Source organism: Syngnathus acus, chromosome 6 (assembly GCF_901709675.1).
Source record: "Syngnathus acus chromosome 6, fSynAcu1.2, whole genome shotgun sequence".
NCBI lineage: Eukaryota > Metazoa > Chordata > Actinopteri > Syngnathiformes > Syngnathidae > Syngnathus > Syngnathus acus.
In genome coordinates, this window is record NC_051092.1 from 5,532,489 (window position 1) to 5,559,365 (window position 26,877).

General features: G+C 39.2%; 2 protein-coding genes across 4 annotated transcripts; one reads left to right on the top strand and one right to left on the bottom strand.

Annotated features, from left to right (window-relative positions):
- The first annotated feature begins 367 nt into the window (after nt 1-367).
- Nucleotides 368-15,487, top strand: chka (choline kinase alpha). 3 transcript variants are annotated; one of them, XM_037254541.1, is made up of 12 exons: nt 368-869; nt 2,454-2,562; nt 4,644-4,697; nt 7,410-7,523; nt 8,009-8,142; nt 9,488-9,592; nt 9,858-9,916; nt 10,012-10,099; nt 11,545-11,653; nt 11,743-11,849; nt 11,932-12,013; nt 12,718-15,487. In XM_037254541.1, exons 1-12 carry the CDS (start codon nt 634-636, stop codon nt 12,775-12,777), a joined length of 1,257 nt encoding a protein of 418 aa, XP_037110436.1. In that variant the 5' UTR covers nt 368-633; the 3' UTR covers nt 12,778-15,487. The 3 variants fall into 3 exon arrangements, with proteins under 3 accessions (XP_037110436.1, XP_037110437.1, XP_037110438.1); XM_037254543.1 differs by lacking the exon at nt 368-869 and adding an exon at nt 2,956-3,017; XM_037254542.1 differs by lacking the exon at nt 4,644-4,697 and having other exon boundaries at nt 634-869.
- Nucleotides 15,488-18,020: 2,533 nt separating this feature from the next.
- Nucleotides 18,021-26,540, bottom strand: LOC119124496 (cholesteryl ester transfer protein, plasma). The gene is made up of 19 exons (XM_037254540.1): nt 26,389-26,540; nt 25,450-25,787; nt 24,553-24,667; nt 24,347-24,478; nt 23,703-23,773; nt 23,513-23,600; nt 23,365-23,434; nt 23,229-23,289; nt 22,879-22,970; nt 22,586-22,685; nt 21,916-21,995; nt 21,762-21,812; nt 21,529-21,678; nt 20,604-20,671; nt 20,245-20,284; nt 19,601-19,670; nt 19,085-19,170; nt 18,884-19,018; nt 18,021-18,181 (listed from the first exon to the last, which is right to left on the bottom strand). Exons 2-18 carry the CDS (start codon nt 25,592-25,594, stop codon nt 18,923-18,925), a joined length of 1,515 nt encoding a protein of 504 aa, XP_037110435.1. The 5' UTR covers nt 25,595-25,787; nt 26,389-26,540; the 3' UTR covers nt 18,021-18,181; nt 18,884-18,922.
- Between the last annotated feature and the right edge of the window lie 337 nt (nt 26,541-26,877).

The following is a 26,877-nucleotide window of genomic DNA, read 5'->3' on the forward strand; positions in this document are numbered from 1 at the left end:
TTGTCATCTATTTTGACATTTGCTGAATATATTTACTTGTTTGAGTCAGCTACCCTCAACATTCGTTTTTATACCTTCATACATATCACGTATAGGACGTATTAATGTGTATGTCAGCAGACAAGCAATCTTTTTTTTCACTTTATAATATTGGATTCACAGAAACAACGTTGTCATGTCGACGAGCATGTTGCGTGCGTTACGTGACGCATGTTGAAGTGGACGGTTACGACGGAAGTCCGGTTTGTTTTGGTCCAGCCCACAATGACCATCCCGCATCTTGGTCAACCAATCAAGAGAGGAAATTGGCGTACGTGAGTCATGTGACCACACCCTCCACCATCCTGTCCTTCCATCTTCGGTGTAAATCCAGCGGACGATCGCGTCTCACTCATTCCCAAGCAGTATTTCTACGTTTGCTGCTGCTGTCTCGTTTACAAAGCCCGAACGTCACATTGCTCTTTGTCGCGATTTTCCAAGTTAAAAATTGAGAAAAACGATAGTCTACTGCTTGAAAATAAATTATATAACGAGTCAACCAATCCTTCCATTTTGAGAGTGAATACTTAGTTGAGGGATATAATTCGACGTAGACTCTTTTTTATTTTTGAGTATTTTGTTTAAAAAGCTCAAATGAAGACTACATTTATCAATGGGGTTTCCTCTTCCCCCTCCATGTCGCTGGGTTTGCTGGTAACAGAGAATGCCTTGCAGGTTCAGCCCGATGCTCAGGACGACTGCAAGGAGCTGGTCCGCCCCGAGACTCCAGACCAGGACACACGGTTAAATGCTTACCTCTGGTGCAAAGAATTTCTCAATGGGGCCTGGAAAACACTTGCAGAGGACGACTTTGAGATCTCCATTATAAGGTACGTCTCGTTGTTTTTTCTGTCGTTGATTACAAAGGCGCATCTTTGCAATTGTGCACCCTGACGCAGTGGGAGCAAATCTGCTTTTAAAATGAAATTGAAATTTCTGTGCCGTGCACATATATTGTAATCTGATTGAAACAGTGATATTGTTGTTATATCCATTAAGCTATACTATCGGGGACGTCAAGCTCTCATTTATTTATTTATTTAATTTAATTAATTTATTTATTTATTACATTTATTTATATTTATTTGCAGTTTCCCCACAGAGTGCTCTTAATGACTTTGATAGTCCTATAAATGTATAGAGGTAGAGGCCATTCCAGAATTGGGACAATTTTGGTTTGGCACATTTAGTGGATGGGCCATTTATTTTACTGTTTCTTTATGTTTTCAAGAAAAACAGCAATCAATTCCTCTGGCTCAACAATCAGTGCCTTTTATTTTTTTAATCAGGGATGTATAAGTCAAGTCATGTTTTGTTGTGTTTGCTGTGCAATCTTCTTAAGGCTCGGGGCATTTGAGGAAAAAAAAGTCCAAAAAAAGATTGCAGGATAAATCATTATTCATTGCATTAGATTTCACAGTGTTTTGAATCAGTGCATTGCTTTGCGGTTTGAAAATACTGATAGAATTGTTTTTGCTAGACTGGTCACAAACTAACATGGCTCATATAATTTTAAAATGAGTAACATGGTTGCATTGGTTTAAATGACAAACTATTTTGACTGAAAACATTACAAAAAATAAAGCACGGACAATCATCAGGTCAACACATGGTCAGAGAAATGCCCCTTTTCCTTCTTCCTCTCTCCATCCATTTTCTGATCCACTTATCCTCACGAGGGTCACAGGCATGCTGGAGCATATCCCAGCTGACTTGACTTTGGGCAGTAGAATTGGCTGCTAAAATCATTTCGTTGTGTATATGTTGAGACAGATTCAAAGGATGTTTTCTATTTAAAATGTGTCTGGGATAAAATGATACATTATACCTACATACATTCACAAGACTGACGTACCAACAAAATTGTGCCTGAAAAAAAGCTGCTTTAAAACTTGTTTTATCTATTTTATTTGATGTCTAAGTTGGTCATTGCCCCTGAATTTGATCATTATTTTGTGTTGTCTTTAACAACAATTTCAGTTTGAAATCAGATAGTCAGTGACAAGGTAATGTAACTGTTATTCATTTTATGTTGTATGATTTGGTAGGTCAAATGCTTGCTGTCAAAAAGATATTTTACTTATTTAGCCAGTAAAAAGTAAATGTTTTTTTCTGTAGTTAATATGGTGATTTCATTATTTTACATGTACCATGAATACTTTTAAAATCCATTTTGCCTCTTGTCGTCGACTGAAAATGACATCAAATGCTCACGACTCAGGTCATGACGAATCACAGCTCAGCTTGCGAACGTCACCTGACCTAAACCAGAAAACAATTTCATCACAGAGTCAAACTAGAAAGAAAGAAAAATAGTGCTGGATCTGGTTTGGCATTGTGCTCCCAACCCCATAATTCAGCATTGCTATTGGTTCTTTGTAATCTGTAAATCAAAGATTTAACGTGTCTTCCAGGGGTGGACTGAGTAACAAGCTCTTCCTGTGCAGCCTCCCAGACAGTGTGGACACTATTGGAGATGAGCCAAGGAGCATCCTGCTGCGCCTTTATGGGGCCATCCTGCAGGTGGGTGTCTTTATTATTGTAATTTGTCTAACAGCTCACGGCTTTCTCTTTCTTACACACAGTTAAAAATGAGATAAGGATGGGATACTACTGTTGTATCTGCTCAAACAGTATTTGGTTGGCAGACGACAAACAAACAAATGGCGATCACTGTAGCAATGTGATGGGGGACAGAGAGAAAAGGTGGAAGGGTTTTGTGGTACTGTGTGTGTTTGTGTGTGCGCGTGCGCACGCCGGTGTTTGTCTGAAGGTCATAAGCTGATGATAGTGTATGCATGCATGAGCAGTGATGCCTTCACTCCTGTTGTGTCTGTGTGTTTACGCACGTGTTAGCCATTGTCGTACATAGTGATGTACCCCCATGGCTGTACATGCATGTGTTCTTTGCCGTAGGCTTCCAAAAGGAGCCTGCCTTGGGCACTCTTGTTCCCCTGTTGAACCCACCAAAAGTCACGGTACAGTATGAGATCTCTGAAAATCTCAGACTAATACAAAGTCGTATTACACACTGCCAACACTAATAAGTTACAGTGCAGTGAGAAAACAAAGTGTTCAACACCTCTCCTGTCAATTTCCATTTTCTTCTAAACATCCAAGTGATTATACTCTGGCAAGTCACCTGGAACAACATTTGCAAGATGTTCAAAGCTAGGGGGCATAGGATGAATAAAAAAAAATACCTACAGAACACAACTTCATTTTAAGGGGGCTTCAACAACATCCATGGTCACCAACGGACGGATAGATGACAGCAATATGAATGAACGATTAAATACATAAACAGATAGACAATGTATACATTGGTAGATGCAATAGATACCCGTGATGAAATAAATAAACGACAGCAGATGAAAGTGTCAATATATCAATAAACAGGTTTAAATAAATAAGCATGAATAATATCCCACATTCACAATGCACATTGCAATATTTTTTCCCTTGAATACAAAAAAGCAAAAAAGGGGTGGGTGCTACTTGAAGGCTGAATTTAGGGATACTGGCACTTTCTGGGCTAATTCCTATGTTACCTCTACAAGAGGAATGCTTGGACAGTTGGACACAGCTTCTGGTTGTGGTTTTCCCCATTGTTTATGTGCAAATTGTCACGCGCGTGAACACACGCACGTACGCACACACAGCTGCATTTTAACAGGACCCCCCTTTTTTCTCTCTCTCTCTCTCTCTTTCTTTTTTTCTCTTTCTGCTCCAAAGAAAGCCACACCCACAGTAAAGCATATTTTGATCAATAGGCGCTTAGCAATAATTAAGATTTCAAATGGTAATACTTACCTACACTTGAGTCGTAAGGTTTCTTTGTTCACAAATGTGTTGATACTTTTATGAAGAAGCACTGACACGATGACTGAAAACCAAAAGGAATCCCATTTGACATATTAAGTTAAACATGTTCCGCGATTAAGCCATTTTTTTTGCGGTTGTGCCTAATAGATTAAGCATCAATGAGACCCAAACTAGTTAATAACCGCTGACTATGGATGTGATAATGACTCGAATCTAAACTTGGCTTTTATTGCTGGAGATGTAGGAGAGCAGAGACACTGTGTCCTTCACCAAGGTAACAGCAACACAGTGTCTCATTTTAGGACTTAGTGATGTTTAATCATAAGCTAACACGATTAAAGGCGTTTGATTTCACTGCCACGGTGCACAGCTACTAATGATTAAACAAACTTTACTTACGCCGGTGATGGCGTTTCTCAGCAATGGAGGTATGCCAATGGAATATTGTACCAGGAGTAAATTCATAAAATCGATGTTGATCGTTTTAGCTCCGCTTCAGTAAATACTTTCAATAAGGTCGGGGTCGGAAAGCACACCGGGATAGTACTTTATCGTTCTCTTGAGTTATGTACGAAACAGTGTGTGTGTATGTGCGTGAGCAGGCATGCGTGTGTTTGTGCGTGTGAATTCATTTTCCTGTATTTCTTTAATGTTCGAAATAAACGTTTAAAAAAATAAAATAAAAATTCATACTGTATTATCTGCGCCATACGCATCGCTCACTTTGGATGGTTTCTTATGTATTCATGGATAGTTCTTCCTCTTTCTTTTGTTGATAGATGTCCTGTAATAAAGGGGAATCCCAACAGTCAAACAAAGAGAATCACTTTCAAGTAAGTAACAGAAAATGGTGCCAATGCATGTTCCTATGTTCATCGAAAACCCATTCAATAATCAATGTCCTTCTTCGGCAACCCTGTGGGTGGTTGCGCTTACGTTCCAAAATAAACATCTCTCCAGCCTCAGGGAATAATTTGTAATACTTCTCAAGAAATTAATTCTGTTTGGAACAATAGGCAGTGGATGATTTGTAATACTTTTCAGGAAATGAAATCTGTTTGGCACAATAGGCAGTGGATGACTCATCAAGTTGTTTTACAAAGAAGGCCCCCATGAATGAGTTCAGTTCAAGATAGCAGCTTGAGGCACCCGCAAGCCTCACAATGACCTCTTAGTCACTCTGACCTCTCAATTGTGAGGGTGACTCACAACCCGCTCCATCATGTGATTGAAATGAAGTCATTAGATTCTGGGATAGAATGGTAACAGCTTTTTCTTTTGTTTACCATTCATTAGCCAAACACACACTGGTAGCATGCATTACAAACACATACAGTATAAATTGATCCAGAGAGCATGGATGTAGGTTATTTTTGGAGCACACTCCAGTTTTGGGCAGTTTCACTACCGGCATCTGAATAGTTTGAATAGTCTCCTCAACAATTGTCAATATCCTTGTGTTGCTCCACAGTGAGATTGCGGGCTGGGCTCAGTGAGTCTCTGAAGCAAAGTCTTTCAAAGACTGAGCTGCAGAGATAAATTAACCTTGATCGTCTGCAGTGTCTGGTCCAGGTAAATCCTATTTGTCTTAGACGGAATGACATTGCGCTATTCGTTTTGGGGTTATAGGCGACTGCCGTGCAGCACGGTGCAGTATCTGCTTCTACTTTGATGGCCAAAGTTGTCTTTAGACTTGCACACACGTAGACCAGTGTTGCATAACACCAACTATTTGCGGCCTTGTCAGATCCGACCCACATTGACTTTTAGGTGCCCAGGGTCTCATTTCAGATCAGGTTCCTGCGGAAGGTAAAATGTAGTTATCATCTTTACCTAAACTGGCTTATTGCTGGAGCAGCTTCCACTAGCTGACAGTGGACCCGCTGAAACATTCCAAGGCTAGCCATGTTATATCGTAACATTGATATTTGACATCAGCTCAACTTCCAGTGTCAAAATTAGTACGTGTGAGGAGGTGTGGGTAATTGACTGGCATAGACTATAGTTGTATTTTCATTGGTTTAGTTATTCAAGAGCCATTTGTTGAATGGACATTTGAGTTTATTTTAATCGATGGCTATTTTCTTGCCATTGTATTCCAGGTCAAATGGCAATTTATACAAATGTTAGCAACTGCACATTTCTCTTCTTTATCCAGTATATCTTTGTGGAATTGTTAGCGTTTGGTTGAGCATTATTGCCCAGCAGTTTTCCGAGTGTTAGATATATATGTTGAGAAAAAAAATAAAATAAAGCACGTTGAGTATTTTTGTGGATGCATTTCAAGCGTAATTTGGATTGTATTTATTGGTGGTGGTTTGGCGGCGTGCTTCATATGCTCCACACTTAACTGTGGCTCAATTGCAATCACTATTACAAGATTTATTATCGTCATGCTTCTTGCTACATTTGCTTGTTGTTGCTGCTTGACAATTTGCTGGTTTGAGATTGTAACTCATTGCTTAGAGTCAACCATCATCAAAACAGACTTGGCTTTTTGTGCCGAAATACAGGCGCGTGTTTCTTTCCAAAGCGATACCAAATTCTCAATGACCCCTTTGACAAGCTGTCATCGTTTTTGGTTTGTACTTGAAATTAATTCACAAAAGTGTATCAATCGTAATACTTGTACCTGTCTTCTAGAGGTCTTCGAGAGACATTTGTACCTTAGAGAAAATCAAAATGTCAAGATCTATCAATTATTGTCACAAGGCAGAGCTGTTTCCTGTAAGACAGGAAATCTTACTACATTCCCTGGCTGGTGGCCAAAGAACTCAGTAGTCATCCTAATGTTCTGCAGCCATTCATCTCAAGGGTATTCTTTGAAGTCAAAGTTAAAAGTGGTAGCATTTTGCACATTGCTAATTAGTAAACTGCCATTGCTACAGTTCACTTTTCAGTGAGCAATGGCTTTATTTTCACATGCCTTGTAGACAACTAAAGCTCTCAAGACATTGCAGTTAGTCAATGAATATCAATTAGATTAGCTGTCAAGGAGAACCAAGATGCATTTTTTTTTTGTCGTTAACCGTGGTCTCTGGTGGAGTTCATTGAGTACGTCGGGGTGTGAGATTTGTGTTCTACCAAGATAAAGGAAGAAAGACGAGGCTGTCTACTTTGCTTCAGAAGCTTCAATGGTGATTGGTGCTGTCAGTGGGCCAAGGCTTTTTGGAAGTTTTAATCCATCTGCTGTGTTTCCCGCACAGCTCTGACGAGCAAATCCAACTAGCCAGCAAGCACAGAATATTTGTCTTTGACTCCATTCTCCAGCTTTTCTCCTCCATCTTGTTTCTTGACTTCAGCCTGTATACCTTAATACATAATATATGCATATCTAATAGAAAGCATTTGGTATAAGGTTGAGCCTGCCAGGGTAATGACGTCAAATTTCTTTTGATATGCCCTACAAAGAGTTTTTTAAATGTCCTGTTTTTTGTTTTCCTTTGTGGTGGATCATTTTGTCAGCGGACGTTGTTTGGCCTGTTTGTTAAGGCAGTGTCAGACTTCCGCAGTTGTTACTTACGTTTATTGCATGTCTGTTTCAGGGTGCAGAGGCCATGGTCCTGGAGAGTGTGATGTTTGCAATCCTGGCAGAGAGGGAATTGGGACCTAAACTCTACGGTATTTTCCCGCAGGGACGACTGGAGCAATATATGCCTGTAGGTTACCACTTATTACTAACGTGTTACGTTTGAATGGAAAGTTTGGAAACTTGCACTCTGAGGTCAAACTTAGCATTGTAGCACATGGATTCGAAGTATTTATGAGTCATGTAATGTTTTGTTCTCGTTAGCTGAAATAAATGCAGATTTCACTCAACCAGAACTTGATGACCACTTGCACACTCTGAGATCCCAGGACTAAATCAAATAGGTTGTCTTGCAAAATATTCCGTCTATATTCACACTTTCAGAGAAGTATATATTATGTTTATAATTTTGGTTTCGTAGTGGTTGGAGTTTGCAGGATTTTAGAACCTCACTTCATCATGTGGAGAACTATGTCTAGAATTTGAATTGGGTCAACTCATTTAGAAAGGCGACGCTTGTATTCGATTTGCTTTTAATTTTGTAGCCAGTCTGTGTATATTAGAGAACATAACCCCCTGCTTTTAATTCAAACGTATGACTGTATGTATTGACAGAGCCGTAAGCTGGAAACATGCGAGCTGAGTGACCCAAGCATTTCGGCTGAGGTTGCAGAGAAAATGGCCAAGTTTCATGGAATGAGAATGCCTTTCAACAAGGAGCCCAAATGGTTGTTTGGAACCATGGACAAGTAAGTTTACTAAACTGACTCGTGGATTTTACTGGCCCTAATTGAGACAGAGCTAGCGTCATTCATTTTCCGGATGCTGTCACCACTGGCTCAATCACTTTTTCTCTGAAGTACTCAAATGTATTCATTATTGTCATATTTTAATTCAAAATCCAGGGCTTTTGGTTATATCGTGAGATTTTGCCGCTTAATACATATTTCACAAACGTGATATTAATCACAATTAAATTAGTGGGAATGCATAGAACATCCTTTTTTTTAACGCTATACATTACTTGTGATGAACTTTAGAATTACACTCTTACTGCTGCTACAATTAGTTTTTCAATATATTAAAGGATTAGTACCAATATGACACTTATAACTATACTGAATGTGTATTTTATATCTTCTTTAACATAGGCCATGGCTATAACATATTAGCTGTCCAGTAGTTTTCCTACATGGCGTGGTTCTGGAAATAGTACTCAGCAAGTAGGCTGGTCAAAATAGTACAACCTCTAATTACACCGCCTGTCTCCTTTCTAGTTGTAAAACCAGTTTTTGCAAACTCAGTTGATACAATTCACAAGACTACACCACTTTTACGTCCAGCCAAAGTCAACATTCCCCACTTTTAAAGATAACATGCCTAGATTCCGATAACTTCATTGATATCGTGCTGTACTTCCGTTCGAACTGACTCAAAGTATGTCGAGTAGGTGTTGACAAAGATTACGCTTGTCACTGTGTAGTGACAAAGTCCAGTGTCCTGTTCCACTTTTCTGCATGGAAAATTCCAAAATAGTGGTTTATGACATGTGAGAAGTACCCATATTACTCGTCATGCGGCATGATTGCTGTTTCATTTTAGATCAGTTAGTGCAAATATTATGTCTTTTTTATTTTTTTATTATATGTCAAGATGAATAAATTGCAATTTTATTTGTTATGACTAAATATTAAAATATTACTACACAGATGTAATTGTAACATAAAAAATAATTCTGTTGGTTTACTTACAATTGTAATTGAGATGAAATAAATTAAATCACATGATTAAGGTCTGCATTTAAGCCAAATGTGTTCCAACAATGCTGTTTGTATAACTTCTTAGAAATACCAAAAGCAAGACCCTCTTTGGGTCTCAGCACTATCTTCATAAAGGCTTTGTTGTCATGTACATTAATTCTCCAAAGTTCAAAATATGTCCTAGTACCTTTTTGACCTTTCTGTGTGTGACATCCACTTGCAGTGTATCAACATGCAAGTATTGAGAGATTCCTGGTGCCTCTTTTATAATATGCTGTGTGCTGACTGACATAATTCATATGTGAAGTGAATATTTCTTTGTGTTTGGCACCAGGTATTTAAGCCAAGTCATGAGGCTCAACTTTACTCGAGAATCTCACTTGCGCCGCTTCAACCGCTTGCTTGGCTACAACCTACTACAGGAGATGGATTTGCTCAAGTAAGTTGTTTGGTGTTAAGTAGGTATGTGAAGGTAGAGCTCTCGCTGCTCGAAAAAATGGAAAGAAACCTCAAGAAAGCGATGATATACTGGATGGTGTTATATTTTCCTCTTCCCGGATGACCTTTCCAACACAGATTGTTGGCTGTCAGTCAGCAAAACAAACAAAAAAGAAGTCTCTATCATATAATTTATAAAATGTGGCTAAAGCATAACACAGGTTTTGCGACGTGCACTACTTGACATATTTTTTTCTTTGTTCCAGATCTTTGCTGGAGTCCACTCACTCCCCAGTGGTGTTTTGCCACAATGATTGTCAAGAAGGTAAAGATATGCTGATCGATCCCGTTTGTGCAAAATAACGTCAAATCTACATTGCAGTGACAAACAGACAGAAATATAAAACATTTTTGTTTTAGGAAACATCTTGTTACTTAAAGGCCACCATCAGTCGGACAAGCAGAAGCTGATGCTCATTGACTTTGAGTACAGCAGCTATAATTACAGGTATCTTTTCACTCTCCGCACGAATTGTAAATAGAAGCCATTCAAGTTCATAACCTTGTATGCTTAAATATATAGAATGAAATGTGTGTTGTTTTGTTTTATGTATTATTTTAATTTAAGTTGCAAATCAATCAGTCATCAGTATTTTTTTTTTTTCTGCCAAAAATCCGTATCAGAATCAGCATCGGCTTCAAAAAGTACATCTCAGTCTGGCCCTGTCTATAAAGTCAGGATTCTCTCAATTTCTAAAATAGCTGATTCTCTCAGTTCCTTGAAAAAACAAAGTCAACACCTTTCCAAATATTCTTTGAAAACCTGAAGATTTATGTACGTTTTAGCATAAAATGATACCGATACTCATTCTGTCTGCAGAATTGAAAGACAACTATCAACTTCCCTCATTCTCTCAAGTTTATAGTACTCTTATTTAACTTGCTGTGCAGCTACAGGTATATGTGCGTGCTGATAGAGAAACTGAATGTTCAAAAACCCCAACCTACTCAGCAGAAATGTCTAGATCGATGGGGCAAAGGAGAGGAAAAAAAACACCACCTGGCACAAAGCCTGGATGGAATCAATACATCCTCATGGCCACTAAGTGCTTGCCATGTCGAAATAGTGTCTGCAGTTATTATGTAACCATAACTTGACAGGCCAGCGAGAGCAAGCAGTTTGAAAGCATAGAGCGACAGTATCCAGAGCCTGATGCAATGACGGTGCATTATGCTTGCCGTGCTGCGTTTCAAGAGTCGACAGCCCGGTCGTCCTTGAGCGCTTGTGTATCATTCTTTACGGATTCCAAGGGTAAACCGAATCGCTTACACTAGTCTCGACTGAATAGCAGACAAAGCTTGCTTTTTCTCCCACAGTCCTTTTGTCCCATCCCCCAGCTGCCCCCACTCCACTCTTGCACAGCCCCTTTGAGGCTCCTCATATACTGTGGTCATGTGACGTACTGTACACAAATGGCATACCACACACACACGTAGTATGTTTGTCCACGACCCATCAATTGAAACAATAATGTTACATCTGCTGTGATTCTGTTGATGTGAAGAGCACCAAGCCACAGGTCTTCAGTGCAGGGAGCCTAACAACAAAGAAGTGAACCTCAATGGAAAAACATGATCTTCTGCTCTCCTCAAGTGGAGGAAAGTGCAGGAAAACACACGAGTTGGACCGAGGACTCTTATTTATGTGGGGGTCAGTAACATGCTAATCTTTAGAGCAAGCGATACCCTTGCTACAAGAGATTACTGCTGGAAAAAGACAAATAAAAACCGAAATAATGTCTGGTCCCCCAACTCCATATGTGGAAAATTTGGCAGATTTTCATAGGGCATTTATTCGGATATATTGCTGTCACAAATTCTCTGAAATAATATATCCATTGTGAGCCCTTTCATATAAATCGGTCGCCTTATTATTATTTTCATTTGTTGCAGGGGCTTTGATATTGGTAACCATTTCTGCGAATGGATGTACGACTACAACTGTGACGAGTTTCCTTTCTTCAAAGTGAACGCTCAGGCTTATCCTTCCAAAGCTCAGCAGGTGAGTTGTCGTGAATATTTTGTCTTGAACACACGGGCGGTTTCCGCATCAAATAGTGATTTAACCAAACTTGTGACGTCTCTGCACAGCTCCATTTCATTGAAAATTACCTACGTGCGTTTGACCAAGGATTTGACAACTTAAGTCAAGAGGACCAAATGAAAATGAAGGAGGACGTTTACATGGAGGTTAACAGGTTAGTGAAGCGACCGCATCCGAGACTCATTGGATTGGCAATGTCTAAAACAAGTGTCTGCGTGTTTTGCTTTGGACCGCAGGTTCTCCCTTGCATCTCACTTCTTTTGGGGTTTGTGGTCTATCATCCAGGCCCGTCTATCCACCATCAAGTTTGGATATTTGGTGAGTGATGCGATTTAACCCTAACTTTTACATTTTTATTTGATTAAGAAAGGTAATCAAACATGAATTAATGACAAAAATAAACAGTAAGCACAATTGACTCGATGAGTGGGGCAGTTAATATTTTTGTTAAGAACTGGTCGGCATAGGTCAGGTCAGACTGCCATGTCAAAATGACTGCGTGTTGGACTTTGGCGCATTGCTCTCTAATTTGTGTGTCATGCACTCATGAACGCAATAGACCTCCGCCCAAGGTCTAACATTTTTCAGTTGTCAAATCAATGAGTGAACAGCTGCAGTCTGTGGTCACAATGGCCAAAGTCGATATCCCAAATTTCTGCGGCAACAGAAACAAGGAAGCAAAAGGTGGTCGCTGATTGGCTGTTGTCACGCATGTGATCAGGTTCTTCTCCTCTGAATATAATAGCTGTTTGCGTCTGTAGCATTGCATTAGCGACGTTTACTGGATTATGGCTGTGGAACGAGGCATGATTGAGAAACACACGCACACACCTGATCATTGTAACGGACCTGAAATGTATTGCAATCGTCACAGAATCACCCAGGCCTAGTTTTGTGTCACTTTACTGAAATAATGCAAATGATTTAACATGTAAATTTACTACACCGAGATTGAAAATGCCGAGTGAATTATCTACCAAAATGTCTAATCTGTATTTTCCTGAAAATGTTCTTCCTTGTAGGAGTATGCCCAGGAGAGATTTGACGCCTACTTCCAGCAGAAGAAAATGTGGGCTGTCTAATAGAGCAAAAAAGTTGGACAACCTTCCGAGCTGAGCGAGGTCATACTAGCTGATACAGATTCCATGCTTTACTTACACTCTGCCACAAGAGTATATGCTGGCTGCTGTTGGTACCGGCGGTGCCCGATTGAATCACGAGTCTAGGTGCTCCAAATTCCGCTGCAGCTCAAAAAGTTCATCTGCTTGCTGACAAATAATCTTGTCAGGCCTATCTCCGCTTCTGCATTGCTGAGTGAATCAACTAATATACAGTATGCTATGACTGAAGCAGGTTGAAAATGGATTTCAGTTGAAGCTAGACTGGACATATTAACATTGCATCAATGTATATGTATTGATCATTCTGTGGGAAAGAGCCAAAACGTGAACTTCTTGTGGTAGATTTCTGCTTACTTAAGCATCCAACTATGTATATTATATATAAACCTAAAAGTACCAGTAACCTGGCCTTCTCTGTTACTAATGGACTGTTTTACTGGTGAGATTATCACTTGACATTATACAGTTGGTAAACATGCAATTTTAGCTTTTAGGCCAGGGAAAGGGATTGTTCTGACTTGAACGCGATCCGATTCAAATCATCAATGTGAAACCGTCTTATCTTATATAACGGCACGCAAAATCCGACATGGCTCCTCACGCAGCGAGGCGTACTTTGTCTAAATGTGAATAATTAATACGGGAATAAGCAGTGCCAGTAGTGACAGCTCACCAAAACAACAACATTCCATCTTATGCGTTATGACCTTGATAACTCGTTGCCTTCTTCTCAATTGGTAAGTGGAGAGTTGCATGTCAATATAATTCAGAAAAAAAAATAGTTTTGATACACTGCACAGTATTTACAGTTGCGATATAAATGAATTATGTATGCCAGTAAATGATTTTTCTCATTTTCAATACCAGACCAGTAGAGTGTTGAGTGAAGAAGACATAAAAGACAAATTGTATCTTATGCCCTTACATCTGTGCATTTTTGTTTTGTTTTTGAATATGAAAAGACAAATATTATTGCAAAATTGTCAATGCCCATAAGAGCCGTCAAAGAAATCAAAACAAAAGTACGTCATCATCAGTAGGCATCTGCTTTACTTAATATTTTATATTCACTGTCAAAATGCTTTGTATTTGATGTACTGAAATCTGTGCAATTACTTTAAAAAGTTTATGGACTTAGATCGCTTCACAAATGCATTAGATCACCATCTAACGTTATGAAGTGCTCTTAAGATGAGAAACTGAACGCTTCAGAGAAGTCGGATAGCATTCGATCATTGAAACGAATTTTCAGTTCAGGAGTTCAAGAAAGTAATATTTATATATAGGATTAAAACAATCATTTTAAACTCCTTTAATTGTGAGCAGCTACTCTAACAACATTTGACTCGCAAAGTATGTATAGTGACAGACCGTTTTAGTTGGCAACCCTGCATTAATTAAGCTTACATTGGGTGGTGGTCTAATAAATTTGTTTAGCTATCTAAACAGCAATCGACAGTTGTGTCTGCCTTGAGGGCCACTCAGTTTGATTTTGGAAAACCCCAAAAATGTGACCCTGTGAAGTGTACCGTTGGTATTACCTCATATTGTTTATGTTAAGAGTCATGGTTCTTAGTATATGTGAGTTACACAGACAATAGGGAAATGATTCCCATCGTCATCTTCTTCTGTGTTCTGCCAGTTGTCCGATGCTGGAACGATGGAAATGTGTTTGAATGTCCAGTGTAGCACTTTTGATCTTAAAGGACTGGAGAGAATTTCTTTTTTTTTTTTTTAAGTACTTCAGTGCTGAACTGGGACTCATTTGAGTAGTTTTGTTTTGTTTGTTTTTTCATTTTACTTGACTATTATCCTTCATTTTGTTTAACTTATGTATTATATTTGTAGTTCAGTGATTTGGAGATGCAATGGGATGCATCAGAATATTGTCCATAAAACTAAAAAAACATTTGAGGTGTTTTCACATGAAAGTATGAATCAAGTATTATTATTTTGTTACATTCAACAGAATATCTGCTAGTTTTTGGTTTGTTTCACATTGCTTTTTACATCCTCATATACAGTAAGAAAGAGCTCTATGCCTTTACTTCACTTTGGGCATGTATTGATTGATTGATTGATTGATTAAAATTATGAATGAAATGAGTGGCTGGTTAAAGCTTGCGTTTATCTGGCCAAGGTCCTGCAAACTAACAAGTGCCACAAACCTTGAACGTCATTAAGTCAAACTAATACAACATGCAATTAGTCTTCAATTGGACAAACTACAATGAGACCAAACAATTTACAAGCCTATAGAGGCAAACGTCTTAATTGCTTCACTGGTTCCTGTCGGTGTGTTTTAAATTTTAGACTGTATATAGCTTTGAGTCTTTTTTTTTTTTCTTTCAATCATGCTAAACATTTCTATGTTATGTAAAAAATAATGATGATTATAATAATCTGTTATTGCTGCATCTACATGTTCATTCTGGGCTAACTTGCTCCAAGAGAAACAGAATTGAAGTAACACGTTCAGTTACAATGTTCAATAACTGATTATTATTCTGGTTGATATACTGTACTTTAATTTGATGAAATTCAGTACAACACTATCGGTAATTAATCCTTAATGCAAAATTGAAAAATGAAGTTCAGTTACTGCATTATGGCAAGCATGAACCTCACTTGTATTTCTGCTTTGCACAAATAAAAAGAAATGCTAAAACTATGATGGCGGTGGCAGTATTTGATTTGGTTTTTGTCCTTTGGGTGAGCTAAATAATCAAATTCAAACAATGCGCTTGCCCTGGTAAAAGCATTCACTTGCAAGTACAGTTTCTCTTCTACTGCTTTACAACTACTGTTATAATAAACTTAGCAACAAAGGGAAAGGCAACTTTTTTTTTTTTATATATATCTGGTGTATGAGATCATGTTACAGTGTGAAGGTCATGTTTACTTAATGTGTGGACACATGTCAAGGGTTGGGTACATGGACCTTCGGTAAGTGTTGTCAGTTATAAAAACCAAAAATAGAATAATTGTGCCACTGATTAATTTATTGTGTGCAGATTGCTACAGATATGTGTATCATGGTCAAAGTTTACTACAACATGTTTTGAACTCACAACCCAACACAGGACAAAAATGAAGTCATTGAGGGCCTACTTTGGCTTTTTGACAACGAATTTGAAAGAAATCCGATTGGCTAAAGAAACAATCATTCTGAACACCCTGGGCAGATTATATTGACATAGGCAGAAATTTAATATGCCAAAAAAAAAAATCATAACCTGGAGGAGAAACACTAAAATAAAAAATTGAACTGTTGGGATTAAATTAGTACCATTTGAATGTTGGCAAATTAAATTGCATTTAGGTTGTAAATGTAGCTTCAGCAGAAAAGGCCTAACTGGCCCCGACCTTCCACCACTGAGTGTTTTAACTTGAAAGGAATGCAAAAGCCAGAGAAAACAAAAAATGGGGGAAGGGATGAAGGCCACCGACCAGCACTTAGAGGGCCCAATTCTTTTAACCATCTTGAAGTGCAGCCACAAGCAAACAAAGAAAACTGAGTGGTTATATTATTCGCAACAAATATGGCAATCTGCATGTATATGACGAGCAGAGTTGACTGCCAAACTGCGTCCCAAAATATGAATTGGCATTTTTGGCCTTCTTGACATGTAGTTTAAGCAAGGAATGGTTTGGCATGTAACATCTGCTGACACACAGACAAACAGAGGGCAAGAATGCAGCGTAGAGGAATGTTATCACGGACAAAGAGGTCTGCGAGGTTAAATAGTTGAAATGATCAGCTGGGGCGTTTGTCCAGACACGTTGCTTGTTTACATCCGTGAGTCCTCTGTCCTGTCTACAGCTGTACAAGATGTAGCCAGGGCAATAGTACAACTGACCACCGCGCAAGGATTTAAGATGACGGCAATTATTGATCGCTGCATTATAGTGAGTTATGTGCTGTCCTGTTGCTATGACGACACATCATTTGCCAGCTCATGTGGTGGAGAGTTCATCTATTTGGGAGCCTGTATTTTGTGTATGAATTAAATGAGTGAAAAATATATTTGGTATTAGAGCGCTTTACTGATCTCACATTTCATTACCAAAGTAGCTCAATTTGCTTCACATAAGTGAAAATTCAACATTAAAAGGCATTTACAAACAAAATAAGACATTTAAAGCAAAGGGAAAAAAATAACACACACAAACAGACAAAATCTAAAAGCAAAGACATTAAAAGTACTTTTCTAAAATTACGCAAGACTTTGTAACCTGGATTGAAAAGTTTTTATACTTGAGGCTGACTTCAGTTCTGTTGGCAGCTTACTCTAACCTCTAAAAATGCTGATTCACCATTTTTGCTTTGAACTCCGGGCTCCACTAATTGATCCAAGTCTTCAGAAGTTCCCGAGTCGGTTCATATTTACTTAGCACCGTTGTAATGTATTCAAGACCTAAGCCATTCGACCAATTATAGACCATCCATCCGTTTTCTGAACCGCTTAGTCCCCACGGGGGTCGCGGGTGTGCTGGAGCCTATCCCAGCCGTCATCGGGCAGTAGGCGGGGGACACCCTGAACCGGTTGCCAGCCAATCGCAGGGCACAGAGACAAACAACCATTCGCACTCAAGGACAATTTGGAATGCTCAATCGGCCTACCAAGCATGTTTTTGGGATGTGGGAGGAAACCGGAGTGCCCGGAGAAAACCCACGCGGGCCCGGGGAGAACATGCAAACTCCACACAGGGAGGGCCGGAGGTGGAATCGAACCTGCACCCTCCTAACTGTGAGGCGGACGTGCTACCCAGTGCTCCACCGAGCCGCCCTTTACGAATACAATTCCAGAGTATTATAATTGAGAAAGTAGCGCTACCTAGTGGGTGACTGTCTGATGGCAATTTGAGGTAAGACTGCTGTCACGTTCCCAGACATGGGAATCAGTACCGAAGTAGTAACAGAACTATGCCACCTAGCGGTTGATCAACTTTTGATGTCCCTCAACAAGAACTTCTGATGGAAAGACCAAAACGTTCGTTTTTTTTTGTGTGTAAATCAACATATCGGACAGTATCATGTGTAAAATATATGATTTATACTGTAATAATATCCTAATCCTATTTTAATAGAACAGGCATCACAGTGTAATAGTGAATAGCAGCCAAGCCTCACGGTCGAGATGTTCTTGATTTTAATTCGGGCTCAGGCTGTCCTATGTGGCGTTTTTTTATGTTCTCCACATACATGTTTTGTGGGCTTCCTTCCATGCATATTTAATCAATTTACTATTTTTACAGATTATTCATTTAAATGAGACAAATCCAGTCACCAAGCATATAGTCCAGGAGGATAATCACTACAGAAAATTGAGAGATGCATGTACAATTAATTCTAGATAGTCTCCCTTGTCATTAAAATAAGTGGCAAGTATATATTCTATAAAGAATGTTGCCATGTTACGTATTACTATAAGAAAAGTGCTGAACCTATTTAAGGTGCAAATACTACACGTTTAGAGCCTCTTTGAGTCCTTTTTGGCCTTGTCACTGATGAGTCCTCATCAAACCTACATGACATGAAACAGCGTCTTTCTTTTTAATGCGGCCGACGCAAAGAAAAGAACACTGGCAACGACAGACAGCTAAAAGAGCTGCAGCAGTTTATTACAGACATAAAAGCAGTCAAGCCTTCTTGGAAATGATCAGTGTCCTTTCTTGTGTATGGTCTTGGTGTTTTCTGACCAGTCCAGTGAAATTTGTTATAACACTAATTGAAAGATTAAAGATGAAATGCAAAGTTCAATACGTTAAAGTAAAGTAATGCAGTATTCAATCTTTTTAGGTAAAGCATGTTCCATCAAAATGGTGGCAATATTGTCAAAGTGATCCAAACATGCGCACATCCATCTTTGGGTCAGTGTGAATTTAGTTCATTTCAAAACTTTGATCTCCTTGAGACTGCTTACATTGCTCGACTAATATATATATATTTTTTAACTTTTTTATAATCACATAGTCACACAAAAACAAGCAATAGGCTACTGCATAATCATTTTCAGCCTTCCCAGTGAAATGGGGGTGAGTATATCAATTACAGCCTTGCTAGTGAAATGGGCTGAGTGAAAAGGTGCCAAAACTTTTGTCATCATAATGGAGCCTTTATTGTTGAAGACTGCCTGCTGAGGAAGTCAACGAGGAGATGATGAGGAAAACCAAAGTCCATCTGTACAATCACAAATCCCTGAGCAAAAGGGAATAAGACTTAGTTTAAGAAATGGGCAGATGACAATATGTGTGTCACACTTACATCCCGAGGAAGCACTTCCGGGTTGTAGATGTCAAACAAGTATACTCCCTGTTTGTCCAACAGCCTGGTTATTTCCGTTTCAAGCACTAGAACAGCAAACAGAAATAAAGATCAATCCCAAAGAACAACAACATATTTCTTTCATGCGCTTCACGTTTTGGATTTACGTTTTCTAATCCTGTTATTTTGAAATATTTTCTTTTTTCACACAATGATGGTGCAGTGCATCCACATAGAAAAGTACCGTAAATTTCGGACTATAAGCCGCGACTTATTTCTCAAATTTTGAAACCTGCGGCTTATATAGGATTTTTTCCCAGTCACGTCTACTCTGGAGCTATACGTGTAGCTCGCTAGTTTAATGTAACTTAGCGAATTTCAGCTGGTGCGGTCTATCGTCCGGTGCGGTTTATAGTCCGAAAATTACGGTATATGTAAGTGTGGCAGGATATAATTGGGGTCGTCTTGATATTATCGATACTAAAAGACATTATCATTCGATAGTTATGATCTTACCGGATAACACTTTGGGGATGCCTATCTTCATCACAGCTTCTTGTAGTAAATCCAGTTGTTCTTCATTGACCTGAACAGACGAATCAGTAAATCAAGTGTTTGTTAAACGCGTGATTGTCCATAATAATCAGAATGTAAATCTTTTGTTCTTCAAGAGAATATTTTTCAGGCGTTTTTTGCAAATTGACATGTATTTCTTGTTTTCAGCATTATATTCATGAGTACCAGGCATTTGAAATGTACAAGAAACTGAAAAACAAATTGATTTTTTTTTTCTTGACTGTATGTGTCAAAGCCAAAAGCAGAGCCGCAGTGTTTGCACTGATGAGTGCTTATCAGTGTTTGCTTCTGATAGCTGGAACTAACTCCAACATTCAACCGAGTTGTCGGTAAGCGGTGAGTGCATTTGTGCTTAGCCAAGTGTCTACTGCAAGCATAGATAGACAGATCCGGCCACTAATTAATGAGTATACTTTGTCATCTTGGTGATGAAGTGATGCCTCCACCACGAATGACAATCCGATAATACAAAATGCTTTCAAGCAGACTGTTAGGAGTGAATGTGGTGTAATTTTGCTTTATCATTTGTTTACTTTGACTAAAGAATGCCAGAGACCTTTTCTAAGACTCATGCAAACACTTACCAGAGGATATTGGTATAAACGAGCATGTTGTACATCAACCCTGGAAGATGAAATCGTTTGTCAATGGCATCAATAATGAAAACTTTGGTTTTCTTAAGAGACTTAGTAAGCCAACCTGAGTTCATCTTTAAACAATAGAAATGCATGATCAATTACAAACACAATACACAATTTCGAATTGTTTTTATGCACAGCAACAAGACAGTGACTAATAAAAAGTTTGCCGTTAGCTTCTTTAACACTACAGAGGTGAATATGTAGTCACACCTGATAAATTACGAGAAATCCAGTGCATCCCACAATTAGAATGTATCAAACAGTAGTCTGGTAATAATTCAAATGGATGAGAAAGGTCTTACTGTGAAGATTTGCTGTGCAGTACGACGTGTTTGTTGACATAAGAAATTGTGACATCAGTGGTGATGAACTGCACAAAAACAAACAACAGAAACATGACAAACACGTAAATATTATTTTTTTTTTTAAATCACATGACACTCTCCATGGCCATGTCACTGGTGTAATGGGTGATTTTATCTTCTTTTAACGCCTTGCATTCTAAAATTCCTGCTGCCAGTGAGTTCCATTTTTCTGAGCTGTTTTATCTCCTTTATTTAAAGCACAACTTCATGCATTTATTTTCCAAAACAGGTACGTACTTCATTAAATTTGCAGATGAGTTAGATCATGGGCCATTTTGGGACTTTTTTGATTGTTACAGATACGTCACCCTACTTTTCACTACAGAGTCAGGTTGGGACAACTACACATATCTCAGATGGGACTTATGGGCTGATGTTTTGCACTCTAGCCACAACAGAGAATAAACTGTTTTCGTTTGTTTTTAATGTCAATAACAAAATGCTATTCATACTGCTTTTAATAAAAGTGTTTAATTTTTCATGTGTTTTTTGTGTTTAAGTGTTTTATCTCTTGGTTTGGAAATGCCACTGAGTCACTGAAAAAAGACAAACCCTTTTTTTGTGATTGGGCCTATCTGAATTAAGTGCTCGCTGAGCCTGCAGATATGATTGTATCTTAGAATATTAGGCATTATTCAAATCTCACCCTCTCTTTAAAAGTGTACCACATGATCGGGTAAACTCCCTAGCAAACTCTATACAAAGCAGCTGTCGAGACGCTGAAAATTTAAAGATGAATATCCGAAATGTGGGAAATGCTTTTATAGTACTGTTTATGTGCAAATACTGTCGGTGAAAAAACGTGTTATTCTGATTTTAGCGTACTTTGGACTGTTTCAATCCAGTTTTGGCAAAGTCTTACTGTCTTAAAGGAGAGAATTTCTTGACTTTCACACCAGAGTTGACCAGAGACCACAGCCCAGACAGATGTTCCAAATAAGGTGGAGGTGTTTACGAAGGGTGCAGATGAACTCCACACTCGTAATTCTGGGTGACTTGTTTCTACAAGACACTTGACACACAAACACGTGGCAATGCAATATGAAAATATCTCCAGATAAAAATTCATATGAATGAGCAATGCAACAATATTACCTTTCTAAAAAAAACAGGCATGGTTGTAGAGACGTTTGTCTTGAAAAGTTCCTGAAATCATAAGAGTTCTGAACGTTATTTGACACATCGGATTTCTGGTAAGTATTGTTTTAGTAACATCATGGTGGATGTGAGTATTAATCTGAAGTGTTACAATCAACTCTGCTCCAGTGATGTTAAGCCGGAAGCGATCATCTTGGTGGCCAGCAGTTAACAAGGGGTTCATGACCTGGTCTAGGAGTAACAAGACATTTTAGCAGTAAACTTGCCGAAACAATCTCAAACACAATGTTAAGGAAGTGTCATGTCTCGTCCCCAGCCGTTCCACTATGTGTTTGTTGTCATGGTTTCTGTCTGTGTGCTCGCCCCTCCCCTCCTGTGTGCCCATGATTAGTTTGCTTATTCTCACCTGTCTCTTGTTACCTGTCGTGTATATAAGTCCTGTCTGCCCCTCACGACCTTTCGGGTCATTGTGTGTGTGTTGTCGTTCTCTTCATGTCTTTTTGTTGCACATCTTTGTCGGTCAGTCCTGTTGTTGGTTTTGTTTGTTAAGTCATGTCAGTTCGCTGACTCTGTTAGTTTGTGTTCTCCAGGAAACCCTGGTCCAAGCTGCATTTGGTCGCCCTGCTCCATCCGATCCGTGACAGGAAGAAGTGCGGTGAGTGTATAAATTGTTGAGTGATGCAGTCTGATAATGATTTACAGTACATCCACCATTTACATAATCCAGCAATACCAGCTAAAACATGTCGTGAAATATTTGGTCATATTTCTTCGAGGTATGCACCGAGTATTTTATTGTATCATTGTAGTGAAATGCTGACCTGAGATCCAAAAGTAGAGCATCCTGTTTTCAGTCAGCTGACTGGGCTTGAAAGCGGAATTGATAATGACAGCAGAAGAATTGTTGTAGTTTGTGAACCCCTTGAAAATAAGTTTAAAAAAACAAAGGGGAAAACCATTGTCATTGTACGTGACAACATGAGTATGATAATTTATTACAGTAAATAAGTTATTGAAAGATGAATGCGTGTGTTTTTAATTCTAAATATGTTGTTTTTTAAGGTTCTCAGTTAACCCACCTGGTCATATATGTATATGTCTGGATATAGTTTACCTTGTGGTATGATTCTATATAATTTGCAGTAATGGTGGGAGCAGTGGTCACACCAATATCTACAGTGATATCTCCGTCACTGAGGACCTTCTCTGAAAACACATTAAGACACTACAATGATCTAGTGCTTCCAAGTTAACAAGCAACTAACGTACAGTGAAGCATGATGGAGCTAAATTAAGGCTGGGAGATGTGTGGTGTATAAAATGAACAGTTTTAGCTGGGTACCAACATAAGTGAAGACAGCAAGATTCCTAATTGGCTATCACTCTTTCATGTCATGAAAAATGTTATTGCAGGATATAGTACAAAGGGATTTACTTTAAGAGGTACTGTATAAGTGAACCCACCTGCCCTCTCCTGGATGAAGTCGGCTAATATGTTTGCTACCTTGTTGATCTCCTTACAAATCTACATAAAAAGAAAATCCAAACAATAATCCAGCCATGTTTTTGATGATCATAGTAGCAATAAGAGATGACTTACCTGTCCCTTGACGACTAGCTTGACTGTGAATGTGATGAAGTCAGTGAAGAGCTTCTTGAGCCAGTTTGGTCTGACAACACACACGCGATGTGAAAAAGTGTCTTTAGCTGACAGCGATTAGTTGATTTAAAAAGTGTGAATAACCCACTTTCGCTCTCCCTGCAGGTGCAAACGCAGCTTGTCAAAGTTCAAGTAACAAGATGATGTGTCTGCTGCTACCTTCCCATTACCACAGTCTGAGAGAAGTCAAATAATGAATAAAAATAAATCACATAATGCAATGCAATACACCTTCATTTGTATAGCACTTAGATAAATCATAATAGATGAATACTTACAAAGTTTGGGGTTGATTCCGAGGTCAATCTGTGACTCAATCTCAAAATTAATTGATTGAGCACCCTTGACTCTGGATGACATGAAAAACAAATGCATTTATATTTGCTCTTAACAATGTTATTAGTTGCACTCATTTTAGTAGGGAAGTAAGTGCCTCATCAATTTGTGAATGTTTGCTCAATTTCTTCCTAAGGTTTTAAATAGTGGCATCAGTTCAACGCATTATCAACACGATTAATCCAACCCCCTTTTAATGCTATTCATTTTTTTGAATTGCGCCATTAAGGCTCATTTTGGCCTAATAACATTTCTACTCTTCATGTACTATTGACACAGTAAAACTATGAGCTCACAGAATCTTCTGAAAACCTCAAGCACGCCACACTGGTGACACTAGTCTAGGCAGGTTAAGCAGAGATTTTATCTGTTTTTAGAAAGAACCCTAACCACCACCCCCCCCGCCCCAACCAATGATATTAATTGGGGAAGAGTCAAACATGGCTCTCGAGAATGGGTTTGAGCAGTGAATGGGGAGGGAACAGGCGAAGGGACACACAAACTCACACCCAGGGACAGTAATCAACACACACACCACACTCTTGCTCCTAAGACGCGAGGAATTTAATTGTCCAGATGCACTCACAACCAATTGTCATATCCGTAACGCAGGGTCCCTATGAAGACTGCAGATACGTTGCTTATCTTCATGGCGATACCTTCACCTGGAAGAAGCTCAAAGGAGCTCTGACCGATCGTCAGGTTGTGAATCTCCATACTGGAGGAAGACGTGGAAACGTTAAACGATTTGACGGCATTTTGTTTTCCAACTGTTGTGATGCATTTACTCACTTTTCAAGGCCGTACGAGAGGTTTCCCATGAGGGGCAAGGTCTTCTCTCCTTTAACACCTGGATATCTTGCATGCTGGAATGCTGCCTCTATCACTTTAGTGGTTTTCTCATTCACTGTTAAAAATGAGATAAGTGTAGTCACAAACAGAATCACATCACACGAGACCACAGAGTGTTCCCCCCCCCCCCCCCCCACACACACACAAATCATCAATACTATTAGTCAGTCCCTGTGTAGGTATTTTCGAAACTATTAACGGAATACAAAGTATTGAAGATAGCTTGTTCTCTCTGCTGATGCAGTGTTAATGGCTCAACAAATAAATGTTTTTTTAGTTTGCTGAAAAGTGATAGCTTTTGAAGAATGACCTTTCCTGTCAGGTAATTAACAGACAGAAACCTTTCCGCTAGAACAACAAATACAATAACTATTTTAGAGGGGATCGATAAAACTATACCTGGTATGTAATTTTGTTTCTCCTGTATTTTTATACAACAAAAGGGGAGAAGAACAATCTCAAAAGCATCTCAAAAATGATCATTACATTTTATATAGTAAATTCACCATGCACTTTTCAAGCAATTTGAAAGATCTGAGGCATTGGTGGATTTAGGTTCAATTCCAGTTTCATTTTTGCTTCAAAAATGAATTGATCATTGGAGTCAATGAATAACTAACAAAACATTAGCTTCTCGTGTGACACAAGAGCATGTAGACTGCACACAGAAAGGCTAGAGCCAAGGTCGAACACGTGGAGGAGCTGACCATGACAAATGACAAACCAAAATATTATGTTTGCGAGGCACAATTCCTCGTGTCATCCATACTAAGTCAAGGAAAACAAGTGTTCACATTAAAAAGCATGCAACGCTTGTACAGGCTGGTAGGTACTCACACACAACAGCGGCAGGGTATGTGAGACGGCACACAGCTCCAGTGAATCTGTGAGCTGAGGCAGTATCCTGCAAGCATCCATGAGATAATCCATACGCCGATGACAGGAGTAGAACGAGTAACGGTGGAGAAATACCACGAGTCATTTTGCAAGCAAACACACTCTTGAACTCTGTGATGACTGAGTTTTGGTTGGACAGTTCAGGCTCACTTTCACAGCGAGGCTCTTTTGCCACTGGAGCTCGTGACTTGTGGTGAAGCTGCTACAGTTTCCAACTTGTCGTGTCTTCTTGTCTTTGGTATCACTCAAAAAATCCTACAGATGTTGAACTCTCTCCCCTGAAAGGAAGATAGAAAATGCAAAATGTATAGATGGTACTGTGCAAAGGTTTTTGGCCACTGCTAACTTTGGCCTTTTACAGAAGCCTTTGAAACAGTCATTATGACTTGTAAAACATGAATTAATAGGACATAGCAGGTTTACACAAATCCATCCATCCATCTTCTACCGCTTATCTAGTCACGTAGGCAGCGGTTTCAGCAGGGAAGCCCAAAGTATCCCCCCTCCCCCCTAGCAAGTTCTTCCAGCTCTACTGGAGGGATCTCATTCCCAGGCCAGCCTGGAGACATAGTCTCTCGAGCATGTCCTGGGTCATATTTCTGGCAGAACATGCCCTGAACACCTCACCAAGGAGACATCCAGGAGGCATTCTAGTCAGATGCCCGAGCCACCTCATCTGGCTCCTCACAACATGGAAGAGTAGCGGCTCGACTCTGAGCCCCTTCTGGATGACAGAGCTTCTCTCTCTGCCTGTCCATCTCCCACTCCACCCCCCCCCCCCCCACACACACACATACACACACACACGCTCACATTGTGGCAGACTAAAATGACCTGGTATACCAAAACCATAACAGTATCAATATGAAGAGAACAAACCTTCCCCCGTCGAACGTCTTCTGTCCTTGCGTTTCCTATTAAGAGGTTAAATCGTGTATCCAGTCAAAATTGAGGATAATCTAATTAAGAGTGTGACTACATATAGGAGACCATTCCAATATGAGAAAACTGTTCATCAATATGCCTCTTTGAACCCAGTTACTGACATTTGTACTTGTGGGAGGTAACTGATTGACAGCCAAGTACTATTTATGAACCTATAATATAGCACCATTTAGTGGGAGTATGTGTATCACAGTCATCATACTGAGAGGTTGGTTACCCCAGGCAGGGATAACCATGCAAATTATAATTTTGACTTTTGTCTGCTATTAATGACAATATAACATTATTGAGCAAATTTGTTATTTCAGAAGTGAGTATCTCACGGATAGTCATTAATTAGTACTAAAGAATTAGCCAATACCAGCAGTCATCGGGCAGTAGGCGGGGGGACACCCTGAACTGGTTGACGGCCAATCGCAGGGC

Excerpts from the sequence above, each read along its gene's own strand:
- chka (XM_037254541.1), top strand. The coding sequence starts at position 634 with ATGAAGACTACATTTATCAATGGGGTTTCCTCTTCCCCCTCCATGTCG. Across the intron at positions 9,593-9,857 it reads CAGGAGATGGATTTGCTCAA|ATCTTTGCTGGAGTCCACTC; the intron begins GTAAGTTGTTTG and ends TCTTTGTTCCAG. Across the intron at positions 9,917-10,011 it reads CCACAATGATTGTCAAGAAG|GAAACATCTTGTTACTTAAA; the intron begins GTAAAGATATGC and ends TTTTTGTTTTAG.
- LOC119124496 (XM_037254540.1), bottom strand. The coding sequence starts at position 25,594 with ATGACTCGTGGTATTTCTCCACCGTTACTCGTTCTACTCCTGTCATCG. Across the intron at positions 23,774-24,346 it reads TACGGATATGACAATTGGTT|AGTCAAGGGTGCTCAATCAA; the intron begins GTGAGTGCATCT and ends CATGTCATCCAG. Across the intron at positions 20,672-21,528 it reads AAATTCTCTCCTTTAAGACA|TTCATCACCACTGATGTCAC; the intron begins GTAAGACTTTGC and ends GTTTTTGTGCAG.